The sequence below is a fragment of the Heliangelus exortis genome, chromosome 2 (genome assembly GCF_036169615.1).
Source record: "Heliangelus exortis chromosome 2, bHelExo1.hap1, whole genome shotgun sequence".
NCBI lineage: Eukaryota > Metazoa > Chordata > Aves > Apodiformes > Trochilidae > Heliangelus > Heliangelus exortis.
Genome location: NC_092423.1, coordinates 90,009,793 through 90,037,112, shown reverse-complemented (window position 1 = coordinate 90,037,112; position 27,320 = coordinate 90,009,793). Strand labels below are relative to the sequence as shown.

General features: G+C 40.5%; 1 protein-coding gene and 1 long non-coding RNA gene across 7 annotated transcripts; one reads left to right on the top strand and one right to left on the bottom strand.

Moving 5' to 3' along the window:
- The first annotated feature begins 10,498 nt into the window (after positions 1–10,498).
- LOC139792950 (uncharacterized) lies at positions 10,499–16,242 on the top strand. Of its 4 annotated transcripts, none has more exons than XR_011724447.1 (4): positions 10,499–10,732; positions 11,181–11,340; positions 13,946–14,099; positions 14,533–16,070. It is a non-coding gene; the product is annotated as an uncharacterized lncRNA (long non-coding RNA). The 4 variants fall into 4 exon arrangements; XR_011724446.1 differs by adding an exon at positions 16,147–16,242 and having other exon boundaries at positions 10,504–10,732; positions 13,946–14,760; XR_011724444.1 differs by having other exon boundaries at positions 10,506–10,732; positions 13,946–16,070.
- Positions 16,243–17,047: 805 nt separating this feature from the next.
- PDCD6 (programmed cell death 6) lies at positions 17,048–27,256 on the bottom strand. Of its 3 annotated transcripts, none has more exons than XM_071736927.1 (6): positions 27,101–27,256; positions 24,590–24,651; positions 21,123–21,167; positions 19,825–19,983; positions 19,074–19,183; positions 17,048–17,588 (listed from the first exon to the last, which is right to left on the bottom strand). In XM_071736927.1, exons 1-6 carry the CDS (start codon positions 27,169–27,171, stop codon positions 17,490–17,492), a joined length of 546 nt encoding a protein of 181 aa, XP_071593028.1. In that variant the 5' UTR covers positions 27,172–27,256; the 3' UTR covers positions 17,048–17,489. The 3 variants fall into 3 exon arrangements, with proteins under 3 accessions (XP_071593028.1, XP_071593029.1, XP_071593030.1); XM_071736928.1 differs by having other exon boundaries at positions 19,831–19,983; positions 27,101–27,231; XM_071736929.1 differs by lacking the exons at positions 24,590–24,651; positions 27,101–27,256 and adding an exon at positions 23,045–23,129.
- Between the last annotated feature and the right edge of the window lie 64 nt (positions 27,257–27,320).

Below are 27,320 nucleotides of genomic sequence, written 5' to 3'. Positions count from 1 at the left end.
AAGGCCTATGACCATTACAGAAATGCCCATGAAAAGTACCACTACAAATAATGTATTCTTGGCTGCATCAAGAGAAATATGGCCAGCAGATTGATTCTCCCCCTCTACTCATGAGACCCACCTGGAATACTGTGCCCAGTTCTGAAGCTCCTTTAACAAGAAAGACATGTATGTGCTGGAGTGTGTCCAGAGAAGGTCCATGAGGATGATCAGAGGGCTGGAGCACCTCTTCTATGAAGACAGACTGAGAGAGTTGGGGTTGTTCACTCTGGAGAGGAGAAGGCTCTAAAGAGACCTTATTGTAGCCTTCCAGTATCTCAAGGGGGGATACAAGAAAGGTGAGGTGACTGGTGAGGGACTTTTTAGGATGTTAGGTAGTGGTAGGACTAGGGGAATAGATTCAAACTAGAGAAAGGTAGATTTAGATTAGATGTTAGGAAGAAGCTCTTCACCATGAGGATGGTGAGACACTGGCACGGGTTGCCCAGAGAAGTGGTGGAAGCCCCAACCCTGGAAGATTTTAAGGCCAGGCTGGAGAGGGCTCTGAGCAACCTGATCTAGTGGGAGGTGTCCCTGCCCATGGCAGGGGGGTTGGAACTGGGTGATTTAAAGGTCCCTTCCAACCCTGAAAATTTATGATTCTATAATATCATTCAGCTTGAAAAGGGGTGTAATCTTCCATCACACTCCTCTAATGATCCTGTATTAAAAATGTCATTCCTGCTCCTCCTTGAGGAAACAGTGGAGGGAAAGACAGCTGCATGGAGATCTACCAAAAAAACCCACCCCCAAAACTAAGGCCACATTTCTGGAGAGAAAACCCAACCACACAAGTATTATTTGAAAACATACCCATTTGGGGATGTCACACACCTATCTAGACATGTGATGTGGCTACTTAAGCAGACGTGCTGGCTACCTCAGCAGCCAGCCAAGTAGTAATGAGTAATTAATCAGTAGTAATCAGGCTGGCCTCATGGCTGCCATGCTCTGGGGGAGCCAACCCAGCCACTCCTGGCAGAGTAAAAGGAATGAAGGAAAACACCTCTGGTACCCTGTGACTGCCTGGCACTGACTGTGCTGCTTCCCCGGTGGCTGTTGTGGGCCTCAGGTGCGTGACCAGTGGAATGATTAAAAACGGGCAGTAAAATGTGGATTTGATATTTGATAATTTTGTTAAAACCGGTGCACTTTCCTGGGTTTTTTTGGCTTGGGGTTTTGTTGTTTTGTTTTGATTTTTTTTTTTTTTGCACTGTTTACTCAAGTCTGCTTTCAGAAGGAACTTCCGAGTGTATTTCTTAAATTTAATATTTTACATTTATTACCAGTCGGGAGCATAACGCTAAGATATTTTAAAATAATAAATATTTGCATTTAAATTAAAGCCTCTGACGAGCGTGTTTCCTGCCCCTCTTCCCAGGCCCGGGGTCTGCACACCCCACAACCCCGCTGCCAGCTCAGGGACCGGCGGCCATTACTGCCCCTTCTGTCGCTTGCGCTGGCTCCGCCCTGGCCGCCAGGGGTCCCCAGGGTGTGGCCGAGGAGCGAGAGAGAGGGGGGGCAGCGCTGTCTCGCCATTGGTCGAGGCGGGCGGCTTCTTGCCTATTGGCTGCTGCTCCGCGGGCGGGGGCGTGGCTTCTCGGGTTTGTGTGAGCTCGTCTCGGTGCGGCAGCGGACGTGACAGGAGGGGGGTGGGGAGAGGGGCTCGAGCTCCCGGTGGCCGTTGGGCGCGAGGGTTTTTCGGGGTTAACGGTCGTTACCGGACGGCCTGGGGAGGCAAGGGGGGGCGCCTGGCCTGGGTCGGCTCGGTTGGAGCAGGCGCTGAGGGGCAAGGGGTGAGAGCGATACTGAGGTACTGCCGCGTCCGTAGCGGCTGTCGGGGAGAGGCGGGAGCAGCGAGGGAGTGCGCGGTGGCGGAGAGGTGGTCCCTAGGCTTCTCCGTGAAGCCTTTCCGGCAAAACGGGGTGGGAGAACGCCTTTAGCGGAAGGCTTAAGGCTGTAGAGGTGTCGCTAGTGATAAAAGGTGCGCTTGCATCTAGAAATGCTTTGAAACAATTCGCCTGGCATGGGCTTCCCTCCAGTTCCCAGTTGTTTGCTGAAAAGTACCGTATAAACAAGAGCTGGGTTTGTTTTATTCTTTCATTGTGTGCAGTGAACCGCTGTGACAAGATGAGCACTGTAACTGAAGAAGTTAAGCCAAAAGATGGCAAACTGGAATCCGAAAAAAGGTTTATTTATTGTGAAGTGAGCACGTTTCTTGATGCCGTTTCAAACTACCAAAATACAGGCCTAGGGTGTTAAAGACCATGCTGTTAGAAATGCAGAGCTAACCTCGATGTAGTGTGGCAAGCTTGTGAGAGAAGCTCTTAATGTGGGGAATAACATGTTCAGTCCCTGGAAGAGCTTATTTTCATGGGATTCTGTGAATTTGGTGTGTTCTTGAGCAGTCACAGGTGCAGTCAGAATGTGTTAGACTTGTCTGAATTGTTTTAGCAGTCAGTTTTTTTCTGGTGCATTAAACTTCTGGGACAGTAAATAAAGAGAATCAACAGCATTAGCATGTATTAGTCATTGCTTGTTTATGTAAAGATAGCAAGAAATAGAGCCGTCTTCCGTTAATCACTGTAATGCTATGTGTGCGTATCTTAAGGAAATGGAGATGTCTTCCTCCATTTTTTTGCTGATCCCTTTGCTGTAGCATGAAAGGCGCTGCAGTTATCTCAGGCATCCTTTTGGCCCTGGTCCTTTCTAGTCATTTTATGATCATCCCTGTTTATTTGCTTTTTAGCGGGGAGAAGTTTAGAAAACTAAGAAACCAGAAAGCAGTGGCAGGAGGGAAGGGGGAGGCTCTTAAAAGATTCATACCACCTGGTATATTTAAATATGTGTTTAATAATCATTTGAACAAGTTTGCACACTGATTCTGGTCACTTTCGTGATCTGCTGCTTTCCTAAATGTTACAGAAATTGTACTGTTTCATTAAAAGAAGACCTTGAGCATTATGCTGTAAAAACAGATGTATTTCCAGTTTTTATAACTCCCTAACTACTCACTATCCATAGCGTAACTGAAAATGTTTTTCCAATTTATCTTTTTCAGGTTTGTAAGGCTCAATGTGTATGAGTTCTATAAGTCTTCAGTCACACTATTGTGGTGTGAAGCATAGAAAGGTAACCTTTTTTCCTGTTAAGTGTATACACAAATTTAATTATAAATCCATAATTCTAGTAAAGTTCAGTAATCGGTTTTGTGTGGCTTCAAGTGCTTATGTAACTTACTGGTAGATCTGTAACAGTAATTTTCATGAAAAATCCCAAGAAAAAGATGAAGGGGGAATTTCACAACTGTTTTGTGCAGCATCTAACTTGAAACATCAATCATACCCAAAGGTACATATGTTACATTAACATTTAAATTCAGTGCAAATCACGGATGGTGAAAGAATGCAAAGTTCTGCTTTGGATACAATTGGTAGAAGTTCTGCTTTGTTTTCTGTGTCTATACAACTCACCCATAATTTGAATAAATGTAGCTTACTTGTTATGTAGTAACATCAGTTCAGATTTCCTGCAGGAGTCCCATAGGTTTAACTCTAAAGTCCTGTGTTTCTATTTGTTTGAAATATTCCAAACTTTTTACTGCTTTTGCTTCTTTTGTGCTTAAATTATTAGACAACATTCTGTGAGGACATATTTAGAGGCAAGGCTTCTATAAATGTTGTTTGACTGAACTTTTGACTGTTGGTTGGCTGATGATAATCTTTTGCTTAAAATTCCACATTTTCAGTCTGTCAATGTGAGACATAGTTGTCTACTTTTCTGTTACTTTTCTTCACTGCTGCCATCAGATTGTGTTGTTGTGGCACTGAGTTGTCTGCTCTAATGTTTTCTTAACAATATTTTATTCTTCCTGGAACGATAAAGGCTAAGTGCAATACTGTCATTCTCAAGTGTTGGGTGCATCTTTTCTTTCAGTTGTAGATGACAGACATCTCCCCACCTTTTTTTTTTCAAGACAAATCAGTAGTAATTTGTTGCCTGCTTGCTGATCACCTTAGCAGCATGGACTCTTATTTGATTCAGTGGCTCCACTTTCTCAAAACATGTTTTTCACCAGGATTCACTTGTACTATTTTTCATCGATTGAAAAATTTGTGTGCTTGATGTGTGCTTGATTTCAAGGGATAGAAATAAACTTGATGACACATTGCATTCTAAACCAGAAGTAATTCAATTATTACAGGCAAATGACAAGCTGGTGCAATGACTTTCTTCTGGTTTGTTACTAGATTAGGTTTTGTCTGAAACCTTTTTTGTTTGCACTTAGAAATTTCTGAGAACATTTTTCCAAAAAAGTCTACGAGTAGTTGTTTTAGTCCAATAATAGACGATAATTTCTCTCACTAGATAAAATGGTTGCTATTTGCGTTCTATGACATAAGAAATTTAAACATAGAAATTCTCAAGTCGCTGAATGGTAAATTTACAATATCACAGAAATGTTCTGTTTGGTAAAGACCTTTGAGATCATCTAGTCCAGCCGCTAACCTAACTCCACTGAACCCACCACTAGGACATGTCCCTAAGCACCACATCTGCATGTCCTTTAAACCACCTCCAGGGAAGGTGACTCAACTATCACCCCTGGGCAGCCTGTTCCAGTGTTTGATAGCCCTTTCAGTGAAGAAGCTTCTAATAGCCAATCTAAACCTACCCTGGCATGATTTGAGACCATTTCTTCTTGTCATGTTGCTTGTCACTTGGGAGAAAAAAGCAACCTCCACCTCACTACAGCCTCCTTTCAGGTAGTTGTAGAGAGCCATAACTGTCTTCCTTTAATCTCCTTTTCTCCAGACTAAACAACCCCAGTTCCTCCTAAGACTTATTCTCCAGAACCTTCACCAGCTTTGTTTCCCTTCCCTGGACTCACTCCAGTACCTTGAAGTCCTTGTAGTGAGGGGCACAAAGCTGAACACAATACTCAGTGTGCAGCCAGCAGTGCCATGTGCAGGGGGATGATCACTTCCTAGTCCTGCTGACAACACTGTTTCTGATACAAGCCAAGATGCTCTTTACCTTATTGGCCACCTTGGCACACTCGGCTCATATTTAGCAAGCTGTTGTCCAGCTTTCCTGGTTCTTTTCCCCTGGGCAGCTTTCCAGCCACACTTTCCCAAGGCTGTAATGTTGCCTGGGGTTGTTGTGACTGAAGTGTAGGATATGACATTTCTTGTTGAATTGCATACAACTGGACACAGTGCAGTGATTCAGCCTGTTCAGGTCCCTCTGTAGAGCTTTTCTACCCTTTAGCAGATTAACACTCCCTCCCAACTTGGTGTCATCTGCAAACCTACTGAGGGTGCACTCTGTCCCACTATCCAGATCATTTCTAAAGATATGAAACAGCTGGCTGCAGCACAACCCTGAAGAACACCACTTGTGACTGGCTTACAACTGGATTTAACTTGATTCACCAGAAATCTTTGTGCCCAGCCAGTTTTCCACCCAGAGTGCACCCATAAGCAAACAGTTTCTCCAGGAGAATGCTGTAAACAGTGTTGAAGGCTTTCCCTCATGCACTGAGTCACCTTGTCACAGAAGGAGATCAGGTTTATCAAGCAGGACCTGCCTTTTGTGAACTCAGTCCTGACCCCTTGGTTGACCTGCATGTGCTGTGAAATGGCACTTGCTCCATAACCTTTCCTGGCACTGAGGTCAGAGTGACAGGCCTGTCTTTGGTTCCCCAGGTACTCCTATCAGCCCTTCTTGTAGATGTAGCTAATATTTTAAATCTGTATGGAGTACCTTTTCAGTTTCTGTGTCTGAGAGCTGATTCTTTGTTCTGCCAAGATTTTGACAGCCATTTGAAGTTGTGTCACCAGAGGAGTGTTGCCTCTTCTGTGAACTGTTTGGAGCACAGGTTAAGATTGTTCTCATTCTATCAAGGATTCAAGCTTCCTTGCACCCCCTTCATATCTGGATTATAGTTAGAGCAGAAATGCCTTCTGTGTTCTGGAAGGAGAGGAATCTGCATTCAGGACTTTGCACCTTCATTGGAAACAAGGGGTGGTCAAATCCGTGAGGAAATTTTTTTTTTGTCTTCGGTATTTTGGTGTTCTCATTTCTGCTATACCTCTTGCCCCCTGGTTGTTGTGTATCAGAGCCTGTGGTTGAAAATACCTGATGTACTGGCAACTTTTCTGTTCTTTAGTATAGCATTAAAAGCAACCATGATGGAAAAGCATCTTAATTGGACATTTTTGTCTTGATACCTGGTTATATTGTAATATTTAGTCTCAAGAAGTACTTTGTTATGTACTGCACCTTACTTTCATAATCCAAAGAGGCTTTAACTGTAGAGCTTTTATTTTGTAAAAACCCCCATGATTTACTGAGTGTGCCATCTTGTTTTAATCTGAAATGTTGTCACTTATAAAATACTGAGAGCATCATTAAAGCATGTTTGTGGTGTGTCTGTGTCTATGGATTTGGTGGAATAGGAGAGCAAAGGAAAAAAGTTCGGAAGAAGGGATAGGCAGTGCCTTTACAAAATCATCTGCAAATTCATGTGTGTAGTGTATTGTGTTGGTGGGGAAGAGATGTGGAAATGAAGACTTTTTCTTCCTTAGAGCAGTAAGATTACAAAAGAAAAGTGTACCAGGATGGAGTACTGCATTTACTGATACTATATTAAACTCTAAAATGAAGATAACTGTCCAATTCTCTAACTTTTCTGGATGATCTACTAAGTACTTAATGAAAGGAAGTGAGAAGATGTAATCTGACTGTCCAACTATTATTAAAAGTCCTCCAGTCCAAACTGTGATGAAGTATGAAATTCAGAGACCAGGTAGCTCAATAGAAATGAATGTAAGTATCATTTTCAGGTGCAACTTTAAATAAAGTGGGTTTTTTTAATGATGACCAAAGCAGATTAGGTATGATTTAGGAAGAAGCAATGAAAGTTACCAAAGATTTGAACCATTGCTTTTCTTTTGTAACCTGTTTAATTTATGTAAGAAAATATCCTAGGAGAGAATGAAGTTAGGAGTATTTTCACAGAAAGACTTTAAAACTTGAAACATAGTTTCTGTCTTCCTTATTAACTGATAGCTTCTGATATTAGTATATCTTGCAAATGTTAGTTTAACTAGTGAAGTTTTCAACAGAAAATTTTTAGCACCTACATGTGTACAAGTACCATACAGGGAAAGTTTAAGAGAACAAAAGGGTATCAACCAAGAAAAGTATGGGTTGGTTATTGTCATGATGATACTAAGACAAACAATTTAGTTGCATGACAGGAAGCAAGGAGAATATAGCATTACCTTGTAGAGACCTTGAACTTTTTTCTGCATGTATCTTTCCCTGTTAAGCCAAAAAGACCCCATGCATTTCACTGTCAGCTTGGGAGCAGCTGACTCACACTGAGAGCTACTGCACAGATGCACAATTGCATGAGATGTGCATAATACATTTAAGTGTTGGTAAAAATCTTTCTGTGGAAATTATGTGGCACCAGCTTGTCACATACCAACTCTGTCGTACTATGCTAACTGCTGCATGTCACCTCAGGCATAAAACAACGTAAGAGATTTTAACAGGAGTATGAAGTTTTGGTGGGAATGGGCCACACCGTTCCTGTGGTAGGAGGCATCCCAGGTATTTTCTACCACAATTAGACTGCAACACATTTTCCATATAATGCTGGAACTTTGTGATATTTTTTTTGTGTGTGTAGCCCTGATGTTTTACTTGATGGCAGCACAAGCATATTCCTAGTGGAATGAATATTGAATAACCGGCACGGAAGTTGTGAAGTTTTGGTTGTTGGTTTTTTTTTTTAATTTTTTTCAAAAGATAACCTCACATCTTAGGAGGAAAAATACAGTAACATACTGTTCGCTGTTTGTGGTATTTCTACTTGTTTGCTCTGATTCAAAGAAAGTAGCAGTGTTTATGACTCTTAAGAAATTAATCAGTCAGTTAAAATACATCTGTATGTAATTAAGAGGGTGAGTTCTATTTCTGCACCTTTTTTTTTTCAGATGAAGAATATGTATTTTAACATCTCAGCATGTTCTTTTCTAATGGCCGACACTTGAATACACTTAGTGCCTTTTTGAGATTACTTTGCAGTGGTATTTAACTGGACTCTGCTGGTGCTCTGAGTTGACCAGAGGTATTTTAAAAGTATATTGGCACTGCAAAAAACAAGCTGTTAAAATGCAGGGAGGAGCAATACAGCTGTGTTTGAAACACTGCCAGTTCAGACTCAGGAACATTCCTAAGTTTGGTTGTACAGCTTCTGGTCTGCTCAGAGTACAAGAAGCATTTGTTACACTAGTGAAGTTAATGTGTTCTTTATTAGGGTAAGGCAATAAAATTCCTGAACCTTAGACTCCAAACAAGCAGACTCAGTATCCTACATGAGTACTAGAATTTTAGGGGATACTGAGTTCATTTGGTGATAGTTTATTTTCAGGGTGGGTTAAGATTTAGCCGTATAATACTGTAATGGGTCTGAGATGGCATTGAATTTTTTCATATCAGCCTGTATGTTTTGGATTTGTAACTAAAACAGTGCTGGTAACACACCATTGTCTTGACTATTACTGCACAGTGCACACCCTCAAGACTTTTCTCTCACTTTGGGTCTCCACCTTTTGCCCTTGAGTAGGCTGTGGGTGGGCAAAACCTGGGAGGTGACATAGGCAAGACAGTTAACCCAAACTGGCCAAAGGATATTCTATACAATGTAATGTCGTGCTCATCAATCACATCTGAGGTGGAGGAAGAGAAAGGGATGGGAGGCGAGATGCAGGGATTGGCTTCCAAGGTTCAGAGTATGCCTGGGTGTTGGTCTGCTTGTGGTGAGGTGACTGGTTTTCACATGGATTTATTTTTAAATTTTTCTTCCCCCTAATTCCTTCACCCATTGAACTGTCTTTATCTGAACCCATGAGTTTTTTTGCTTTTGCTCTTCCCATTTTCTTCCCATCCCACAGAGGGCTGTGTATGTGAGTGAGCAAGCAGCTTTGTTGTTCTTGGCTGCTGGCTGGGGTCAACCCATAATAAATACTTAGTATTGGAAATTATGATAATAAGGAACTGCTGTGCCTTTTTCATCTTTGTTTTTAGCTGCTTATAAACTTGTTACATTTGAGCTGTTCAGAGTAAAGTTTTACACGCTAGGTATAAGCCTCAAGTGCGGAGATTTCTCAGTCCTTTGAAGACATAGTCTTTCAGTCACTTCTAGAGAAAATGAATAAAAATTACATTTTTGTTCCTGTAGTTCTTAATAATTTAGGGAAGTTTTTTTTTTTTAGATGATGAAGAACTCAATTTTATGAAGTGATTATTGTCTTGCCTACTTGTGCTTTGCACAACTTGGACACTGTCTGAATTATTCTTGACTAAGTAGTTTGAATAGAGTTTTTAATATAGGTAGTTGTCTGTGTTACTCTTCTCTTTGCTGAGGAGCCACCCTGACGAGCAGGGGTGAGAGCACTGCTGTTGCTCAAGTGCTGTTATCAGCTCCTATCAAATGGAGCTGTTGATACTGCTGAATGAGAGGACCCAGTCTGATCTTGCTGCTTGTGATGCTGTGGCCAGTGCTGCTGCAGCAGCAGCCAGGAGAAACTGGGTGATACTAGAACACAGCTGCTGGTGTTGAAGTGGGGGAGTTTTGTCAGATCAGTTGCTGTTAGCTGTGGCATAGTAAGTGTCGGTTTGTCTTTTGGGTTACCTTGTGAAAATATCTGACAGTTTATATTCACAATTTTATGTCATGAAAATCATGTTGTGTACCCAAGGCAATTACAAAATTTCATTTGAGACTGATTTGTGTTTATACATTGAAATCACAAGTAGTGTTTTGAGATGTGTGTTTTATTTCCAACTGAAGAGATTATTTTTTTCTTCTTCAGTTTTTCTTCTTTTTTATTCTTTTACACTGTGGTTAGTTGTGACTTTAGGAAGAGGTAGACAGAAAAAAAAAAAGGTCTGGCAATAATCAGTAAACTACCAAAAGAGCTTGGTAGACAGTTAATTGATTTTTATCTACAGGAGTCACTGCTGTTCTAGAAGGCAGACTGCCTATATTCTTTTAACTTACTGTAATCACATATAACTTCATATGCTTATTAATTAGTGTCTCTGGGCATTAAAAAGACAGCTAGCCATAACTATTCTGTGCTTTATAGAAGTGTATCTGTTTGGTATTCCATATTCCCAAAATTGCACACAGAAAAATTGTAATGGGAGCCTTCATCTTTTTGTTACTAAAATAGGGGGATCAAAGGCATTTGATGGTGCTGAAGCCTACATCTTATTCCATTTTTTACACAGCATAAATTTAGGACTTGTGCCCTTCTCCATCTGCAACAAAATGTTCATGATTGAGAGTATGCCAGTAGAACAGAAATGCAGTTTAATGTTTTACCTTTCATTAGGCCATAATTATGTTCAGAATGTTGTTCTCTCACACAGGTGTGTATGTATATTATATATGTCTGATACCAAGTAACAGTATAAACTTGGTTATACCAAATTCAAAGTATAACTTCAATCTCTCTGTATTATGACCCTTTGGCATCCTAATGACCAATTCTGGCTATGTTTTCAACAGGAGATGTTCCACATCACCTCAGATTCAGAAGCAACACTTGTTGTTCATACTACACAGGAACTCACAGAAGCTTTGAAGGCCTTTTGCAAAAAGAAAGCAGCAGTAGTTTTAAGGTACCAAGTACATTAATTACTTGGCACATTTCTGATAGTTTTCAGTCATCTTCCATCCTTTTTGGCTTTCTTTTATATGTGTTCTCCGCCTGTTCTGAGTATCATTTTGCTTCATGATGTCTGATAGATGTCCTTCCTTTGCAACTGCTCCTTCACATGATAGCTTTTCTTCTAATGTGTCTCATGACTTCCAAATGTGTCACTTCTTTCTTTTGTGGACATTGGGTAAGTGTTTCTGGTGATGCAGGCATATGCTACTGTATAGATGCCATTGTGTGTGATTTTGGACAAATGTGAACTATGCATTATGGTTCTAGAATTAGTTAATTAACTAGCGAATAGTAACACTTTCATGTTATCATTCTCTCTGCTGTATTATGTGAAATAATGTGAAGAAGAAGTAACTTTTAAAGTGTTTTCATTTTCCCTTTTTTTAGAACTAAATATTCAGACATTAGTCAATGTGCTAATAGAAACCAAAGGAAAAGATTAAGAAGCAACAACAGCTGAACTGGAAACAGATTAACAGATTGAAGAATTCAGGGAAGAGACTGCATTTAATTCTGTGTTTGACTCAGTTTGGAAGGGGAAAGTGAGGTAAGGTTTAATTATTTAACTTGTGAAACACAGAACACACACTTGCACATGATGGAGGTGAACACACTATTTTGTCTAGGCTTTTTAAAATTTATTTTTTATATCTTAGTGAATTACAGAAAAAAAAACTCTATTATTTTTTGAAAATATGTTAATGTTACTCTGTCAGAAAAAAATGAGTAATCCTGTTAACACCCTCCCCAACTCAGAAAAAAAGGTTTACTTTTATGTTTTCTTCTTATAAAGAATAGTCATTGAAAATTCAGGTCTTTCGCATGAAAATACAGGTTTACTTTTCTTCAAACAATTGCAAGGCCAGTTCATTTAATTTAAGGCCTTGTAATTATATTTTTAGAAAATGATACACTACATTTTTGTCTAGACAAAGACAGGAGAATGTCACAGCAAACATATTCTCTGTCTTAATATGATGCTATATGAGGAAAATGTAATCTATTCTAGGGGACTGATAGGTAATGGGGTGTATGACTTGTGTTCATTTTTGCAGAGTATAAAGAGACACATGAGAGACATGCAGATTTTTTTATCATGTTTTTCCAAAAAAAGAATGGTTACAAAGTGGCCTAAAAACTGGTTACATGGATTGATCTACAGGACAACAACAATTCCTGATTCTTTCTACTGGCAAAAGCACATTAAGAAATAGTAGAACCTGTAAGGCAATCAGATAATAGGGGAAAATAAATAATAAAAAGTATGTACTAATTGGGAAACACCAGTTCATAATGTTGATCAGTGGCCCATACTTATGTTTTCTTTTCCGCACACTTATAAGCCATATGGTCATGAATGCCTGGCTTTAGATACCTTCTTTATATAATCAAATTCAGCTTATATGGGGCTAAAGACAAGGAGTAAAGTAAATTTACTCCTCAGTGTCCATTTTCCTTTTCACTGCTGTGTTGGTTTTCTTCTCACCCATACCTAAAATATTTCTCTGTCTCTGTGCATTCAATACTTGTGATAAACCAGGGTTAGTCTTCATGAACTGTCTTAAATCTTTTTGCATTCACTAATAGAACTCTTTAGATCTTGACACGTAAATCTTAGCAGAAAGCAATTGATGACGGAGCATATAAAGTTGATTCCTGAAGATTCTCCTTCTGAAATTGCTTTGTGCATCAGAAAATATCCACTTTCTCCACTTTTCCATTCCTGCTCACTATTTCCTTTTCTCCTAGTACTTAGTAAAGGGTTTAAGTAGTTTCTCTAATGGCATAGACTCAGTGGTTGTGCCATACACTTTAATCCATTGAATTACATAGTAGTTTCCCCTCTCTTGCTTAGAGGGGAAAAATATATTCTAGTGCAGGTGGCTGCCAGAGTTTTGATTTAAAATTCCATGGGACTGATCTGTTATTATCTACATTTAAAAATTATCAGAAATAATTTTGAAAGATTACTAGTCTGAAACTAGAGAAATTTTACAAAAAAGTGTTACTGCTACAGCTCTGTCAATTCAAATTAAGACATTTTTATCTGAGGTTATTGTAGGGAGCTCCTCTTTCCCATTTCTGACTGCCTTTGGGATTTTACTATCATGACTCTCTATCCCAGTAGCATACAGCAGCTGGATGATCTCTACCCAAGTTCTTCATTCTGCCTGCACATGCCCTTATATTTTGTTCTTGCGAACCATTCCTGTCCTTGCTTTTTGAGCAGGGTCCTGCAGTGGGGAAATGATTCTTGCATTTTGAAATGGAGTTGGGTAATGACCAAGCTACAGTAGGAAATACTTTTCAGTGTTGATTTACTAAAGGTTTCTTGAGCTGTAAATAGCATTTGGAGTCTTGTAAACACCCTTCACTTCTGTGTTTCCATTTTCAGGTCTTACAAAAATCGGTGAAGTGTGCTTGAGATGACTGTAGGTTCTTATACACAGGCACTATCACATAGGGAGGGTTTTTTTAAGCTGTTGGTATCTCGTAACAGGCACTCCAAGCCTGCCTTCTCTCTTAGAAGCAGTTATTACCAGCACTGTTTTTCTCAGTTTCTATCAGTCACTTGGCTGACCCAGTTTCAACTGCATCACTTTCTCCTTAATTCTCTTTTTTGTCTTTCATCTTTCAAAAAATCTTCCTAGCTTTGGAAACTAAGAGCTTCAGTGTGCAATTTCTGTACTGATATTGGCCCAGGGTCTGCCACTGTGCAGTCCCAGGATTGATTGACTTCTGGCTTATAGCTGTCACCTCCACAACTGATTTTGGAGATGATTTTTTCCTGTGTCCCATACCAGCAAACCAGTCTAGCTGACTGGTGTCAGACAAATAGCATCTTTCTTATCATAGCACCATGTTTCTTAATGAAGTTTAATTGCAGAGAGTGACAGAATAGTTTGGGTTGGAAGAGATCTTTAAAGCTCATCTAGTCCAAACACCCTGTCAGGAGCAGGGACCTCTTTAATGAGATCACGTTGTTCAGAGACCCATCCAACTTGACCTGAATGTTTCCAGGGATAGGGCTTCTACAGCTTATAGGTAACATGCCAGTTTTTCACCACCCTCATTGCAAAAAGATTTCTTCCCTTATATCTAGTCAAAATTTACCCTCTATTAGTTTAACACTGTTACCATCTTTCTTACAGGCCCACTTTAAGTACCAAAAGGCTGCAATAAGGTCTCTCTGGAGCCTTCTCTTCTCCAGGGTGAACAACCTCAACTCTCTCAGCCTGCCTTCATAGCAGAGGTGTTGCATTCCTCTGATCATCTTTTGGCCCTCCTCTGGACCCACTTAAACAGGTCTGTGCCTTTCCTGTGCTGAGGACTCCAGAACTAGACACAGAACTGCAAGTAGACTCTGACCAGAGCAGAGTAGAGGGGTAGAAACACCTCCCTTTCTCTGCTGGCCATGCTTTGTCTGATGCAGTCCTGGACACAGTTGGCCTTCTGAGCTGTGAGTATCCATTTCTGGCTCATGTCCGGATTTTCATCCCCCAGGATACTGACCAGTTTCCTAGTATTCAAATGAAGGGCAAAAAGAAATGGTCAGGGTTCAACTCTGCAAAGGGGTTGTTTACCCTAGTGACAGGATTGAGGAATGTTTTTCCTTTTATCCAGGGCTGTGTGGAATTGTGAATACAAAGCATCATTGTCTCATTCGGAGGGTTTCTGTGACACCTTCCCTTCTTCCGTAGGGCCAGGTGTGTGCAACTTGGATTATTTTCTTTTACAGGATCCACACTGAGGATCTGTCAGCCTGTTTTACTACTTTGACTCTAGCTAGCAAATCACCCTATGAACCTGACTTAGGAGAGATGGTGACTTTGGATTCTGTCTTACTTGTTCTCACTCAGTTCAACCCTGCCACCTTTAAAGGGGGATTCACGTGACACAAGGAAAGTATAAATCCAGGCTTCTGATGTTATGGACACCTGACCAGCAGTGTCCACGAAGGCACCAGGTAGGAAGACCACATGGATGAAATAGTAAAATGTGCCTTGGAAGTTCCATCATCCTACCAGTTACTTCAACAGGTTTGCATAAGCTGAGCCCTGCTGCTGCTTCTGGTTTCCTTGAATCTGGCTGCTCCTTACTCCCACTACATCTCTTTGCCTTATCTTGTTCCCATGTAGCACAGAAGTGCAGCAGACCAAGTCCTCTGCCTGTTCCTCTTTCTGTAATCTCTGGTCCTTTTTTCAACAAACAACCACAGGACAGGCATTGATAGCCTGCAGGGCAGCATCACTTCAGATGATTGCCATCTATCACTGCTAATACAGCTACACCACAAACTTTGGGACTGAGGCAAGAGTTGTGAGGGTGCACCAGAGCCCTTTGAACTAAATTTCACATTTCCTTATTAAAGAGCCACTGATAAAAATCCAGGCTAGAAACATGCTTTGGTGGGTAGATGGTCTTCCCAGTCAGTTGCTTGGTATATGGTGTATCAGCTTTCACACCTTCAGAACCTTCTGTTTGTGACACAGGAATTGCTCCAGTCCGGAGTCACCTTGGTGATTTTCTGCAGCAGTAAAGCTCCTTTAGAAAGTGTTTGAGTCAGTTATACTTCACTGTCTTTGGTGCAGAACAACAAGGTTGGCTGGAAAAAGAGACATCTTTCACAGGAAAAAATTTGGTAAATTTCCCAGGTTCCAGCTTTCTTAGTTTGGTATCTATTAATGATCCTCAGCATGCTTCCCAGAGTTACTGCACATAATTTGGGTCCAAAGGAACACATTCCTTGGCACAGAATGGGGAAGCTCTTTTGAATGGGACTTTTTAATGGAGAAGCTCTCTTGAGCCCCAGATCTGGAGCTTTTCTTTATTTTTTCTGAAGATAACATTATATACTGTTTGTCTCAGCCTTCTAGGGAGGTAAGATTCAAGCAGTAGCTGTCAAGTCTTTCTCCCTTATCTCCATAAATTTTTACAGTCCATCCAAAGCTGTTGTGTGAGGTGGTCTCAGACTTCAGTCATTTTTACTGCTTTCCCACCTTACCCAGAAACACTCTTTGTCTTTTGCGTGATGATGCCCTGAGTGCTGTCAGAGAATTCTTTGTTTCTGTGTGGTCATGGTATGGAGATCACTGGTCTCTCCCCAGGTATTTCACACCAAGAAAGTGTTGAGAAAATGTTGCTGAACTGTCAGGTCTGAACTGTAAGGGTTTGTTTAATTATCACTTGACAACTAGTACCAGCTTCTCGGCATGACAGATGTTGATAAATACATGGGTGCCACTTGGCTGTAGTCTGCATCCTGTCACACAATACTATACTATACTAAGTACTATACTAAGTACTATACTAAGACACTCAGGAAGAGCAATATCACGTTGATTTTTTTTAGGCAGGATGTCTTTCTTTCTGGTGGTAGACCCAAGCCCTCTCTGCATAATCTCTTGATATGCTGCTGAGTATCACCGACAGCATCCATTTATGTACAGGCACTCATCTGCCTGGGGCTATTGTTATTACAGAGTTTGAAACAAAGGTTGAGTGTAGACTGCCTGCATACAGTGAGCTGGGGAGGTGAGAGACCTTAGGAATAAATCAGCATTGCTACAGTGTGAGGAAAAAGTCTTTGGATAAAAACTTTCCTCTGGATACTTTTGTAAACATATATAGTGAAGAGTAACAGTTACAGGTGAGTGATAATGCTGCCTAGGTATTTTAATTGCTTTGGATGGCACTTGTGCAAGATTGTTAGAAGCATTCTCAGATAGCTTGGTAACTTCTCTTTACTTCTTCCAAGCTGCTTCTTCAATGTTGCTGTGGGAGCTGGTGCACAACAGGAACCAGTAATGACTTTTTTTGGCTCAGTTTTTCCATCGAGTCCCTCTCCCTCTGTAAATGGTGAGATGGAGGATAAAGTGCTGAGAATGTTTGACTGTCGCTGCACAGCCAGGCCAAGTACGTGCTTCAGTGCAAAAAGGAAGACAGTTGGTGTGAAATCGGCCCACTCAGAAGAGGGAACTGTATCACCAGAGTAATTAGATAGTTTATTTTTGTAGGGAACTTTGTTTAGGAGATGAAGTATTGGACAAAGGTATGAAGAACTTGTATCTGTAGATGTCCTAAGGATACCCTGAAAGAAGGAGGCAGCTAGAAAATAAAAGGCAATGAAAAAGGCCAGTGCTGTGAAGTGAGAAGAGGGACTCCTGGACTGTAGAAAACTAGAATACAGAAATAAACCCACCACCTCCTTAAAAAAAAGTGAACAAGTACAGAAGTGAAGTGGACTACAAAAGTTGATCTAATATTTTTACTTAATTTTAAATTCTGTATTAAAAATTAATACATTAAACTCTTATAAAAGTAAGGCACATGCAAAACATGTTGTGCAACTTTTGACTTTCAAGTCTCTTATAAACTAGCAAGCATTATTGTAATTTGGCATTTCTAAAGTCATTTTTTCCCATGCAAGATATGTGGAAGAAGGTTACGTTTGACATTGCACCAGTTACATCTATATTCTGTGCTTTCCGCGCTACAGTAAGCAGAGATGGTCACATCGTACTCATACAAAATAAAAACCAACTCAAGTACTGATTCTGAAGGTAATGACCAACATACAAAATTTAAGAATGTGAAGTTATATCCATTATGATACATCAATAATCTTATTCAGTACAGGATGATTTGGCAACTCCAGTCTGTGTAATGCCAGTGTGCAATTTCTAGTTTTCAGTGTCATACGATGCTGAAGACCATGGAAAGATACTGCTCATAGGACACCTGAATCCAGCCATCCTGATCAGTATCGTACCGCCGGAACACATCAGTCAGCCTCTGAAAAGGGCGGGGAAAAATACATGTTGATTTTTTTTTTTTTTACCTTGGGAACATTCAGTCTGTCCCCTTGCCACTTAGGTTTCTGTAGGGTTAAGGACACTCTATGTTCATCCCCTCTGTAGACACTCTAGTGCATACAGAGGTAGCTCTTTGCCTTGGCTTCTGCTTGCTGTGTAGCAGATCTGATTTTAAAACTTCCTTGTGCTATGCTGTTGAAGGCTCCCTAGGCACTTGGTAGCCAGACTGTTTTATAACTGGCTGTAAAGGGAGGGGAATAATGCACAGTTCTCATCAGACATTTATGAGTCGGCTGGAGACGGAATCTAGCAAGTACCTTGCCCAGTTCTCAGTTGCTCACCAAGTATTCTGTGTGTAAGTAGTATCTGAGCTGCCAGAGTATCTGGCACTCCAGAGGTGCCAGGCTCTACTGGTAAGAGAGTGAGTGCACCAGTGTAGCTACTGACATGGCTTCACTAACACCAGCTAAATGATATTCCATTTCAGAGCCTTCTTTATCTGAGTTTATAATAAAGTATAATCAGCTTCTGTAACAAATTAATATAAAGACAATTGATGTTTGAGCAGACTTCAGGTTATAGACCTAAACAAGAACACCTGTATGCAGATAAGAGATACTACTTTTACAGGGCACTCCTTTCTCATCATGTTTCCTATCAGAAGATAATTTAATATACTATTGCAATGCTGGACAGTATCAGAAGAACAACCTTTTTCTTTACCTATGAAAGTTCAGCTAGTTCATTGCTACAGTTTCCCAACTCTTACATACATTCCAGAAAAGTCAGAAACGTTATAGGCAACAATTGAGCACTGAGGTAAGGAATTATTCAGCAGCCGTTTGCTAAACAAAATAGAATTACCTGTAAAACTAGAGTTTTACACACACACACACACACACACACACACACACACACACACACACACTCATGCGTGCATGCATTTCTGTTGCTAGAAAAATTTGGCTGTTTTAAATGTCTTCTAGTACCACTGCCCTTGTAAACTATTGCTAAGGAAAAGTGAGCAAAGTCTGAATATTTCAGCTGTGAGGTCATACTCCTTTTTGTCAAGAGCCTTAAAAAATGCACAATTCAGATATAAGAGTTAAGGACACCACAAGACAAGACACACTTCAGTTTTACCACACCCAAGATCCAGAGGCACTGGCTAAAACTAATGTAAATAGTGTTAGGTGTTTTCCTTTCAAAACACTAAGTCAACATTTTTTCCCCCATAAAAATCTTTAACAGGTCAAAAAATGGTATCAAATTTACTTGTGATGCAAGTGGGTAACAAGTGGGTAACAATAAATTAAGGTGTCTCTGTAGCACATCTCCCATACTTGATCCAAATGGTTTATTTATAAGCAAGTTTCAGTACTATAGTTAAAGGGGGAACCAGAAAAATTTTAAGGTGATTAATGTCAATTGAATAACAAAAAAAAAAGCACCTCTCCTTTCTTACCTGTAAAACAACACAGCACTGAATAAAGTCATCAAATGCAACTTGTCCTTTTCCTTGTCTGTCAAATTTCCGAATAAGGATATCATAGAATTGATCAGACAGTCGGTAACCTTGGAAAGGAGAAATGCTTTAAAAGGTTTCAATTATCACAATCCTTTTATAAAAACAACTATTCTGTTTAGCAGGTGTGTATAAAAGTACAAGACAAAAGTAAGGTGTTACAGGAGACAATTTTTTTTTTTAACCAAATCTTTCCACAATGGTAATAAACTAAAATGCATGCCGTAAAAACCATGCTTAAGAATAATCCTAAAGAGTCATTGTAAATATAATTACTGATTCCAGTGGCAAGTTGGTTGAGAGGATGGTTCAGAGCCACAGCTCAAGTTTTCATATGTGAAGTCAATTAACTTTTACGATCAGAATGCCACCATAGCATAGACAGCTGGCTTTGTTTTAAGTGGCAAGCTGTAGCAAGTCTCTAAGTTCTGACATTTACCTGAAGCATTGGTATTGCTCTCAGAGCAGCTCACAAGGCAGATGGAATGCTTTCCACACATGTGCTGACACATCCAGTTTCACTTTTTTTGTTTCATAAAAGGAAATAGCTTTAAAAAAAAATAGTGCTTGTGGCGTGGCTATCTTTAGAAGGTACCTTACAACTAAAAAGGGTAACTGCATTTCACCTACCTCATCTTCAGTCAAGCTCAACATAACCCAGTCATAAAAACTATAATTACAAATGAATTACCAAAACCTGTTAGTGCTTGCTTTAGTTCATTTTTGTCAATCATTCCAGAATTGTCTCTGTCATACGTTCGGAAAACATTCTGCCAGTCTGTGATGTATTTCCAGACTCCTGTGAATTCATTGAAATTCACACCACCTTTGTTTTCTCTGTCAAACATGCCTGAAACAGAACAAAACCGACACATATATAACCTTAATGATACTACACTTCTGTATAGTAAGCTCATGTTCTAAGAAAATGTGAGAGTCCTTTGTGCAAGGTACTGAAGGCAGAAAAGAAAATGCTAAAATACAAGTCACATTTTGAAAAGTCTGGCCAAAAAAAAGCAAGTAGTCACTCACTGAAGAAGGAAAAGATAAAGCAATATAAAAGAGGACCAGAATGAATCACATGATATTTATTTTTTCTTGGACTTTCATTTCCATTTTGGAAATGTTGAGGGCTTGATTGATCATCCAGTGACAAAAGGGGCAGTGTATAGGGGTTTGTTTTTTTTTCCTAAGGACATGAAAAGGTCTATTGACTGCCAAAAGTGCTGGGATATTCACCTGCATTTGACTTACTGATACTCTCATCTTTATGCAAACAGCATTTTGCTCGGTGAAAGAGCTCAGACTGCTGCTGAATACTTATTAAAAACAAAGCAAAATATTTGGTCATTGGATTTATGAACTGTATTATAGTAAATATTTTTTAGTGCTTGAATTGTTCTGCTGTTTCTACCACCATCATCTTCTACAGTACTGAAAATCCCAATTCAAATACTATAAAGCTTCCGTTTGTTCTTTTTGGAGCAGCACATAGGATTAAGATGCAAAACAGGAAAAACTAGTTATAAAGACAAGCTATGTAATAGCTTTTTAGAATACTTAAGGTGACAATTTCCTCGCTCAAAAGTGACATTTGCTGTCTATTCAATCGTACAGTAACATTTTCCTCAGGCACCTTTGACAAGTGCCTGTGTGTGCACACAGATGGCAGTCCTGGATTATTCAAAAGGGAAAATATTTGAGTTTCACTTACTGCTGCTGGGCTGGCTGGAGAAAAAAGAGGAAAAATAAAAAAGAGTAAAGACATTGAACCACAACATCTAACAATGAAAGACCAGCTTGTTAACACCACTGCCTAATTACTTCAAAAGACCTTTAAACAGGCATTCACCATTACATTAGAAATACATATTGTATTTGTACATACTTATCTCTCTCATTCAGTGCAGCCACTGAGAGTATTCTCAATTGTCTGAACAGATCACAAACCAGTATCTTGACTATTTCACATCACACAACTGCACTCACCAAGAATGGACCTCACTGTTGCTGGATTAAATGGAGTCCATGTGCCTGAAACAGGAAGAATTATTTAGTTCCTCAATATGAAGTAACATTTCAAAAAAATGCAGCCAGCCAACAAACCAACCAAAAAGTCAAAGAACTTCAGTTGGATTCAAAGCCAGATGACATGGAGCTAGCATATTATAAAGTAAGACTGCTTTGAAGTAACAATGTTCTTGACTATTCAGAAATTACCTCAGATCAATGCTTTACAGATACTACACAGAAAGCAACAGTTTTCAGGCTGCACCAAAGTAAGAAAATAGCACCCAAAAAACAAACCCCCAAAATCTTGGAGGAACTAAGAAGGAATTTTTTTTTTATCCCACTAGTCAAGAGGTATTGGATAAAAGACAAAATCAAAACTGAAGTCCTTCTTTTTCTAGTGATGGGAGTAGAAATTTATAAATTACAACACAAACAAGGTCACATCTATTCCTCAGTAAAACCCGTCAGCTTCCTATTTTACAGGTGGGTTACTCCAGGGCATTTCGTTTCTGACAAGTGGAAAGAAAAGGTTCCTGACATGGTATAGCCACACAGTGCAATTCAGAGTCAAGTTGAGTGTAAATCCCACCTTCAAATCAATGAGGTGTTAGTTTAAATTAGTATTATCAGACTAATTTAAATTAGTATTATCAGACCAAGAAGTGTTGCCACTTAAAAGGGCCTAAGCAGTAATCATCTGAAGAGGAGCTTTGCACTTCTCTGAATATTTACAGGCTAGTCACCTTGGAATTAGTTTTTGCTGGGTTGGGAACATTCCAGAGAGCTAGGAAGCATTAAGCTTTTAATGAAAAGAAATACTGTGCCTCACCTAGAAGATCACCATCAATTCTCTAGGGTCTGTGAACAAACCAGGAAGACCAAGAAGCATGCGTGAAATGAGCTGCCCTTGACTGAAGGGACCATGAGCAGGGGTGCTGTAGAGGTGTTTGCAACTATGCCATTAGGTGACCCTAAATAAAGTCTGTGTTGGTAGGAAGCAGGCTTTGTGAAGGCCTGGCTGCTTTGCTGGATCAAGCTGCAGTGCTGCAAACACTGCTTATACCAGTGCTGAATTTCTCCCACAGAAGGGAAACTGTATCAGTGCAAGTCTACAGATGCAGCACTATGGGAAAAATCTCTGTACTGTCAGACAGGCCATGTGACTACTTGCACATAAAGAGAAACATAAGCACAGAAAAAGAAGAGTAAAAATGGCTCTGAAAATGCTTAAGCAGCAGTTTAGACTAAGAACATCAGTACCCTGTATGTCTCCTGACAAAAATAAATGGAATTATTAATAATGTGCCAACATTAAACACTGAACCGAGTAGAAGGGAAAAAGTGAAACTACAGTTTGAAATGCAATGTATTTTGTATTGAAATTTTAAAGAGACTCCTATAGACACCACAGAGTGAAATCAGGACAACTCCAGTGCTGAAGAACTGTACTGTCCCTCCTTCTCCCCTGGCTCTACTACTGACTTACATAGCAGTACAGGAAAAAAAAAACCTCAAAAACCACAAAACAAACCAACAACCAACAAAAAACCCCCAACAAAACAAAACAAAATAAGAAGGAACCTAGGATTTTATTGTGCAAACAACTGTATGAAGTGGTGATCAGCCCCTCCTGGGTCAGTAAACTGTTACTTGCATAAACCTGACAAGTTGAAAAGCTGAATGTCAAAAACACATTGAACTTCAAATTTTAATGAGGACTATGCATATTTTTAAAATGTTTTAGAAATAAACACAAAACATTATTTTAGCTCAGTGTTAGACAGCAGGACAGCTGCACACAACTATCCACTAAAGAATATATTTTGAAAATAATATAGTGAATTGTTAGTGATAATGGCGTACAAGATCTAGAATCTCTTGGAATGAAGGAAGCTTACAGTTCTGTAAATATTTTGTCTAATTTTGAATTCACTTGGTGGGGATTCTTCTTAACTGCAAAGCACTGAAACTGCTATTCTACACTGTAAATACAGAAAAAAAAAAGAGTTCAGATAGTCACCACTGACTATTACCCTTAAATTTAACAGGACAAGAAGATACTTAAAATATATGAAGTTTAAAATGGCAAGTAAAGCCAGGTTCTCATACATATAAGGAACACTGTAATCTTAAATGAAAACAGTGACTTAATCAATTTAACTTAGCTTTCGCTGAAGTTTTTAATCAAAATAGTATTTTAATTATGAATCAAGTCTGCAGCTACAATTTATTGCTTTCAATTTATCAGATACATTATTAAATAAATACTCTAGTAAATACAGCTTAGTTACAAACCCACAATTTTACTACATAGTCACCCAAATTTCTTTCAAGTCAGGTGATTACTGACAAAAAGGAGCCCTTCAGCCTGTGTTCATTGCATTTTAAGCCCATTAAATACACAAAGTACAGGAAGGATGAAGGAAATAAACCTTGGGGAAAAGAGAACTTGATACGGAATCAGAGGTGCATTAACAGTTTCAATATGTACTTTTTCAGATTTCTAGGTGGGGAAAAAAGCCCAACCACAAAGTACAACCCTACCCACCCAACGTCACCAGCAGAAAGCAAAAATAGACTACTGGAAAAAAAATTTGTTTTTTTATTTTGCTTCCATGAGTTATTTGACCATACCCTGGTTACTCTTTAAACATTACAACAGGGAACTGACAGACTACTATAAAAATTTAACACAAATCTAGAGTGCATGTTTCTACTTTGCTGGAAAAAATGCGAACATGCCTCATTAGGGAAAAAAAAAATTAAGATTACCATCCTCAATTACTCTGCTGTACTGTATGAAAAGATTTCATGTGCAGTAAAAAGGCTGGTTGCAAACATAGGATGTTAGTCCAAGTTATACACTGATCCTTGTTAAAAAACACAGGTTCAGTAGTGATGACCAAGGAATATATAAATCACTGTTTATGTTTTCTAGGCTAGGAAGTAGAACTGGAAAAAACAGATAGGGATGTGCATGACTTCAGTCCCCAGAATACAAATCAGACATGTTTACATTAGGTACTCAGTTTATAATGCATTAGAACTAATGTTCACCAAATCCAGAAAACTTTCCTTGAAATCAAAAAAAAGACCCAACCCAGGAACAATGGGCTTAGCAAAAAATGAAAAATAAAAATTAATTACAATCAGAACTAATGTTCACCAAATCCAGAAAACTTCCCTTGAAATCCAAAAAAAGACCCAACCCAGGAACAATGGGCTTAGCAAAAAATGAAAAATAAAAATTAATTACAATCAGGAGGATTGCCCATTTTTTTATTTCCCCTTCAGCCTACTGCTGTAGATTAATACTATGCAATCAGTGGTAGGAACATTGCCCCATACCCCATTGAAGAATTATGGCATCAAGGAACAAGTCTCACATGAAATGTAACACGGAGTTTACAATGCACTGCCTCACTGCTCATGTACAGACTTACCATTGGATAAAGCCTGCTGAAGCTCACTATCAGATATGATTCCACTCCTATCTTTATCAACCCTGGAGGAAAAAACACAAAAAACCAAAAACAACCACCAGTGAGCTTTAAATGGCTGAAATTAATGGGTTCCACATACTGAAGACTTTACAGAATCATAGAATGGTTTGGGTTGGAAGGGACCTTTAAAACTCATCTCTGCCAAGCCCCCACAGTGAACGGGGACACCTTTAATTAGGTCAGGTTGCTCAGAGCCCTGTCAGCCCTGGCCTTGAATGTCTCCAGGGACGGGGCCTCCACCACCTCTCTGGGCAACCTGTTCCAGTGTTTCACCACCCCTGTAGTAAAAAGCTTACTAATATCCAGTCCCTGCTCTATCTTAAGACCATTGCCCCTCATCATATCACTAAATGCCCTTTGTAGACCCTCCTCCAGGTTTCATGTAGCCCCCTTCAGGTACTGGAAGGCTGTTATAAGGGCTCCCCAGAGTCTTCTCTGGAGGCTGAACAACCCCAGTTTTCTCAGCCTGTCTCCTCAGAAGAGGTGCTCCAGCCCTCCGACCATCTTTGTGGTCCTTCTCCCACAGCTCCATGTCCTTCCTGTGCTGAAGGTTTCAGAGCCAGACACAGTACTCCAGGTGAGGTCTCACCAGAGGAGAGGGGCAGAATCCCCTCCCTCAATCTGCTTCTTTTGATGCAGCCCAGGATGCACCCGGCTCTCAGGGCTGTGAGCGGGCATTGTTGGCTCATGTCCAGCTTTTTATCCACCAGGTACTTTTATAAGCTGCAACTAAGTGCTAAGCTGACATATTAATGAAAATGTGTTATGACCTACTTAACTTTCTTCTAAGCATCATCAGTCAGCTTAAAGCACATTTATCTTATATACAAAATAATGCAAAGTTAAAGTTGGGCTTCCCCATTGACATCAGTACCTACTCTGGATTTCATCTGACCATCATACAGCAGTCATGATCTGGCCATGACAGGGTGATAAGTCCCTGTCATTCAGGACTCTAAGGTGCTCCTAGAAGTCTTCACAGGCCTCATTTACTGCAGGAGTTTGTCAGTGTAACTGGAAAACTTCATCTGATCATTCACTTATTTTTCCTCCTAGTTGCTCCTGAACATTCTGAGTAAATATTGCAGAAAAAGCTCCATCTGTCAGTGTGGCAGATGACCATATACGCTCCAATTTAGTCAGCCACTTACCCACCAAAAGGATGGTTTCCTCCTTTTTATTTAATGTCTCCCTTTCATTTAACGCCTACTGGATTTCTTCAAAGGCCTTTAATACTTAAATTTTATTGACAGCCTCTTTGGAAACTGTATAGATTGTATCAATAGCATTGATACATTGATACAATAGCATCCATTCCAGCTATATACACACTCAATCCTTATCCAACATACTCTTAAGACTTACAGGAAACTGCCACCCAGGAATATTTTCAGCAAAATCCACGGCAACTCTCCTGACTAGCTACATGATTTTAAATGGTTTCTACTGGTTTGCCTGATGCAGAAGTTAGACTGTCCATCAGTTTCTTTCTGGAGCCTTTAAAAAAAGAAATGACATGATGCATGGCTCCTCCAAATTCTCAGATGAAGTGGTTTTAAGGGAGGCTGGGTAGGTAAGCTGCCACATTCCTGAGTCACTGGTGAGTTACTAAGTAAATACTATCCAGTTTTAGCAACTTACTACTCCTTGTCTACTCTTTAACCTCTCCTTGCTGTCACTTGATTCAAGATAGATCCCCTGACATATCTCCCATAAAAATGGATCCAATATAGGAACCTCCCTAGTTTCCTCAACGTGACATAACTATGAACTCCTTTGGCTTCATTACTACTACAGCCTCAACAGCATGCTTTATTTTACATGGACCTACTGACTCCCTTGCAGGTTACAGCTCAGATGTATTCAAGAGAATATAAAGTTTTCCACCAAGCATTCTTCAGATTAATTTTTACAAGCTTTCCTGTACTGCTACACTGACCCTTCAGTCTTCACACTCCTTTTTCCAGATTCTCAGGTCAAAAATGCCTTTAGTGTTCTCATCTCAAGGTTAACTTAGGGCTTCTATTAACCCCCTTCCCTTGCTCTAGAACACAGCCAGACCTACTCTTCCTCAAACCTTTCTTAAAGCTCGCCGTCAGGTTCCTCCTACAGGACATCGACATTTACCCGCCCCGCAAGGCCCCGAGGCAGCAGCCCAGCAGCAAATCCCGCACCGGATGCCCAGGGCCGATGCCCGCCTCACCGTAGCACCCGACCGCTTCTGGGCACCTCCCAACGCCCGCTCTCTCCCGGCGCCTCCTCAGGCAGTGGCGACCCCGGGAGGGCCCGGGAACCACCGAGGGGCGCGGAGGGCCAGGCCCAGCAGGGCCCGGTGACCGGCGAGGAGCCGATAGCGCGGCAAGCGACGCGGGTCGCCCCGCGAAGGACCCGCGGTGAGGGAGCAGGGGCGAGGAGGTTGGGGGGGTAGGGGGTGGGTGGCGGCGGCCTTACCTCTGGAATACGTTCCACAGGAAGGAGGGGTCGGGCAGCGCGGCGGCGCCGCCGTTGGGCCTGTACGCCATAGCCCCTCCGCCGAGCCGCCGAACAGCTCGAGCCTTCTCCTCCCCGCGCTTCCGGCACGGGATCCCTGACGTCACGCTGCCGGTGACGTCACGAACCGGGCAGGCACCCGGGCACCGCCCCGGGGAATCCCGGGGAGTGGACGCTCGAC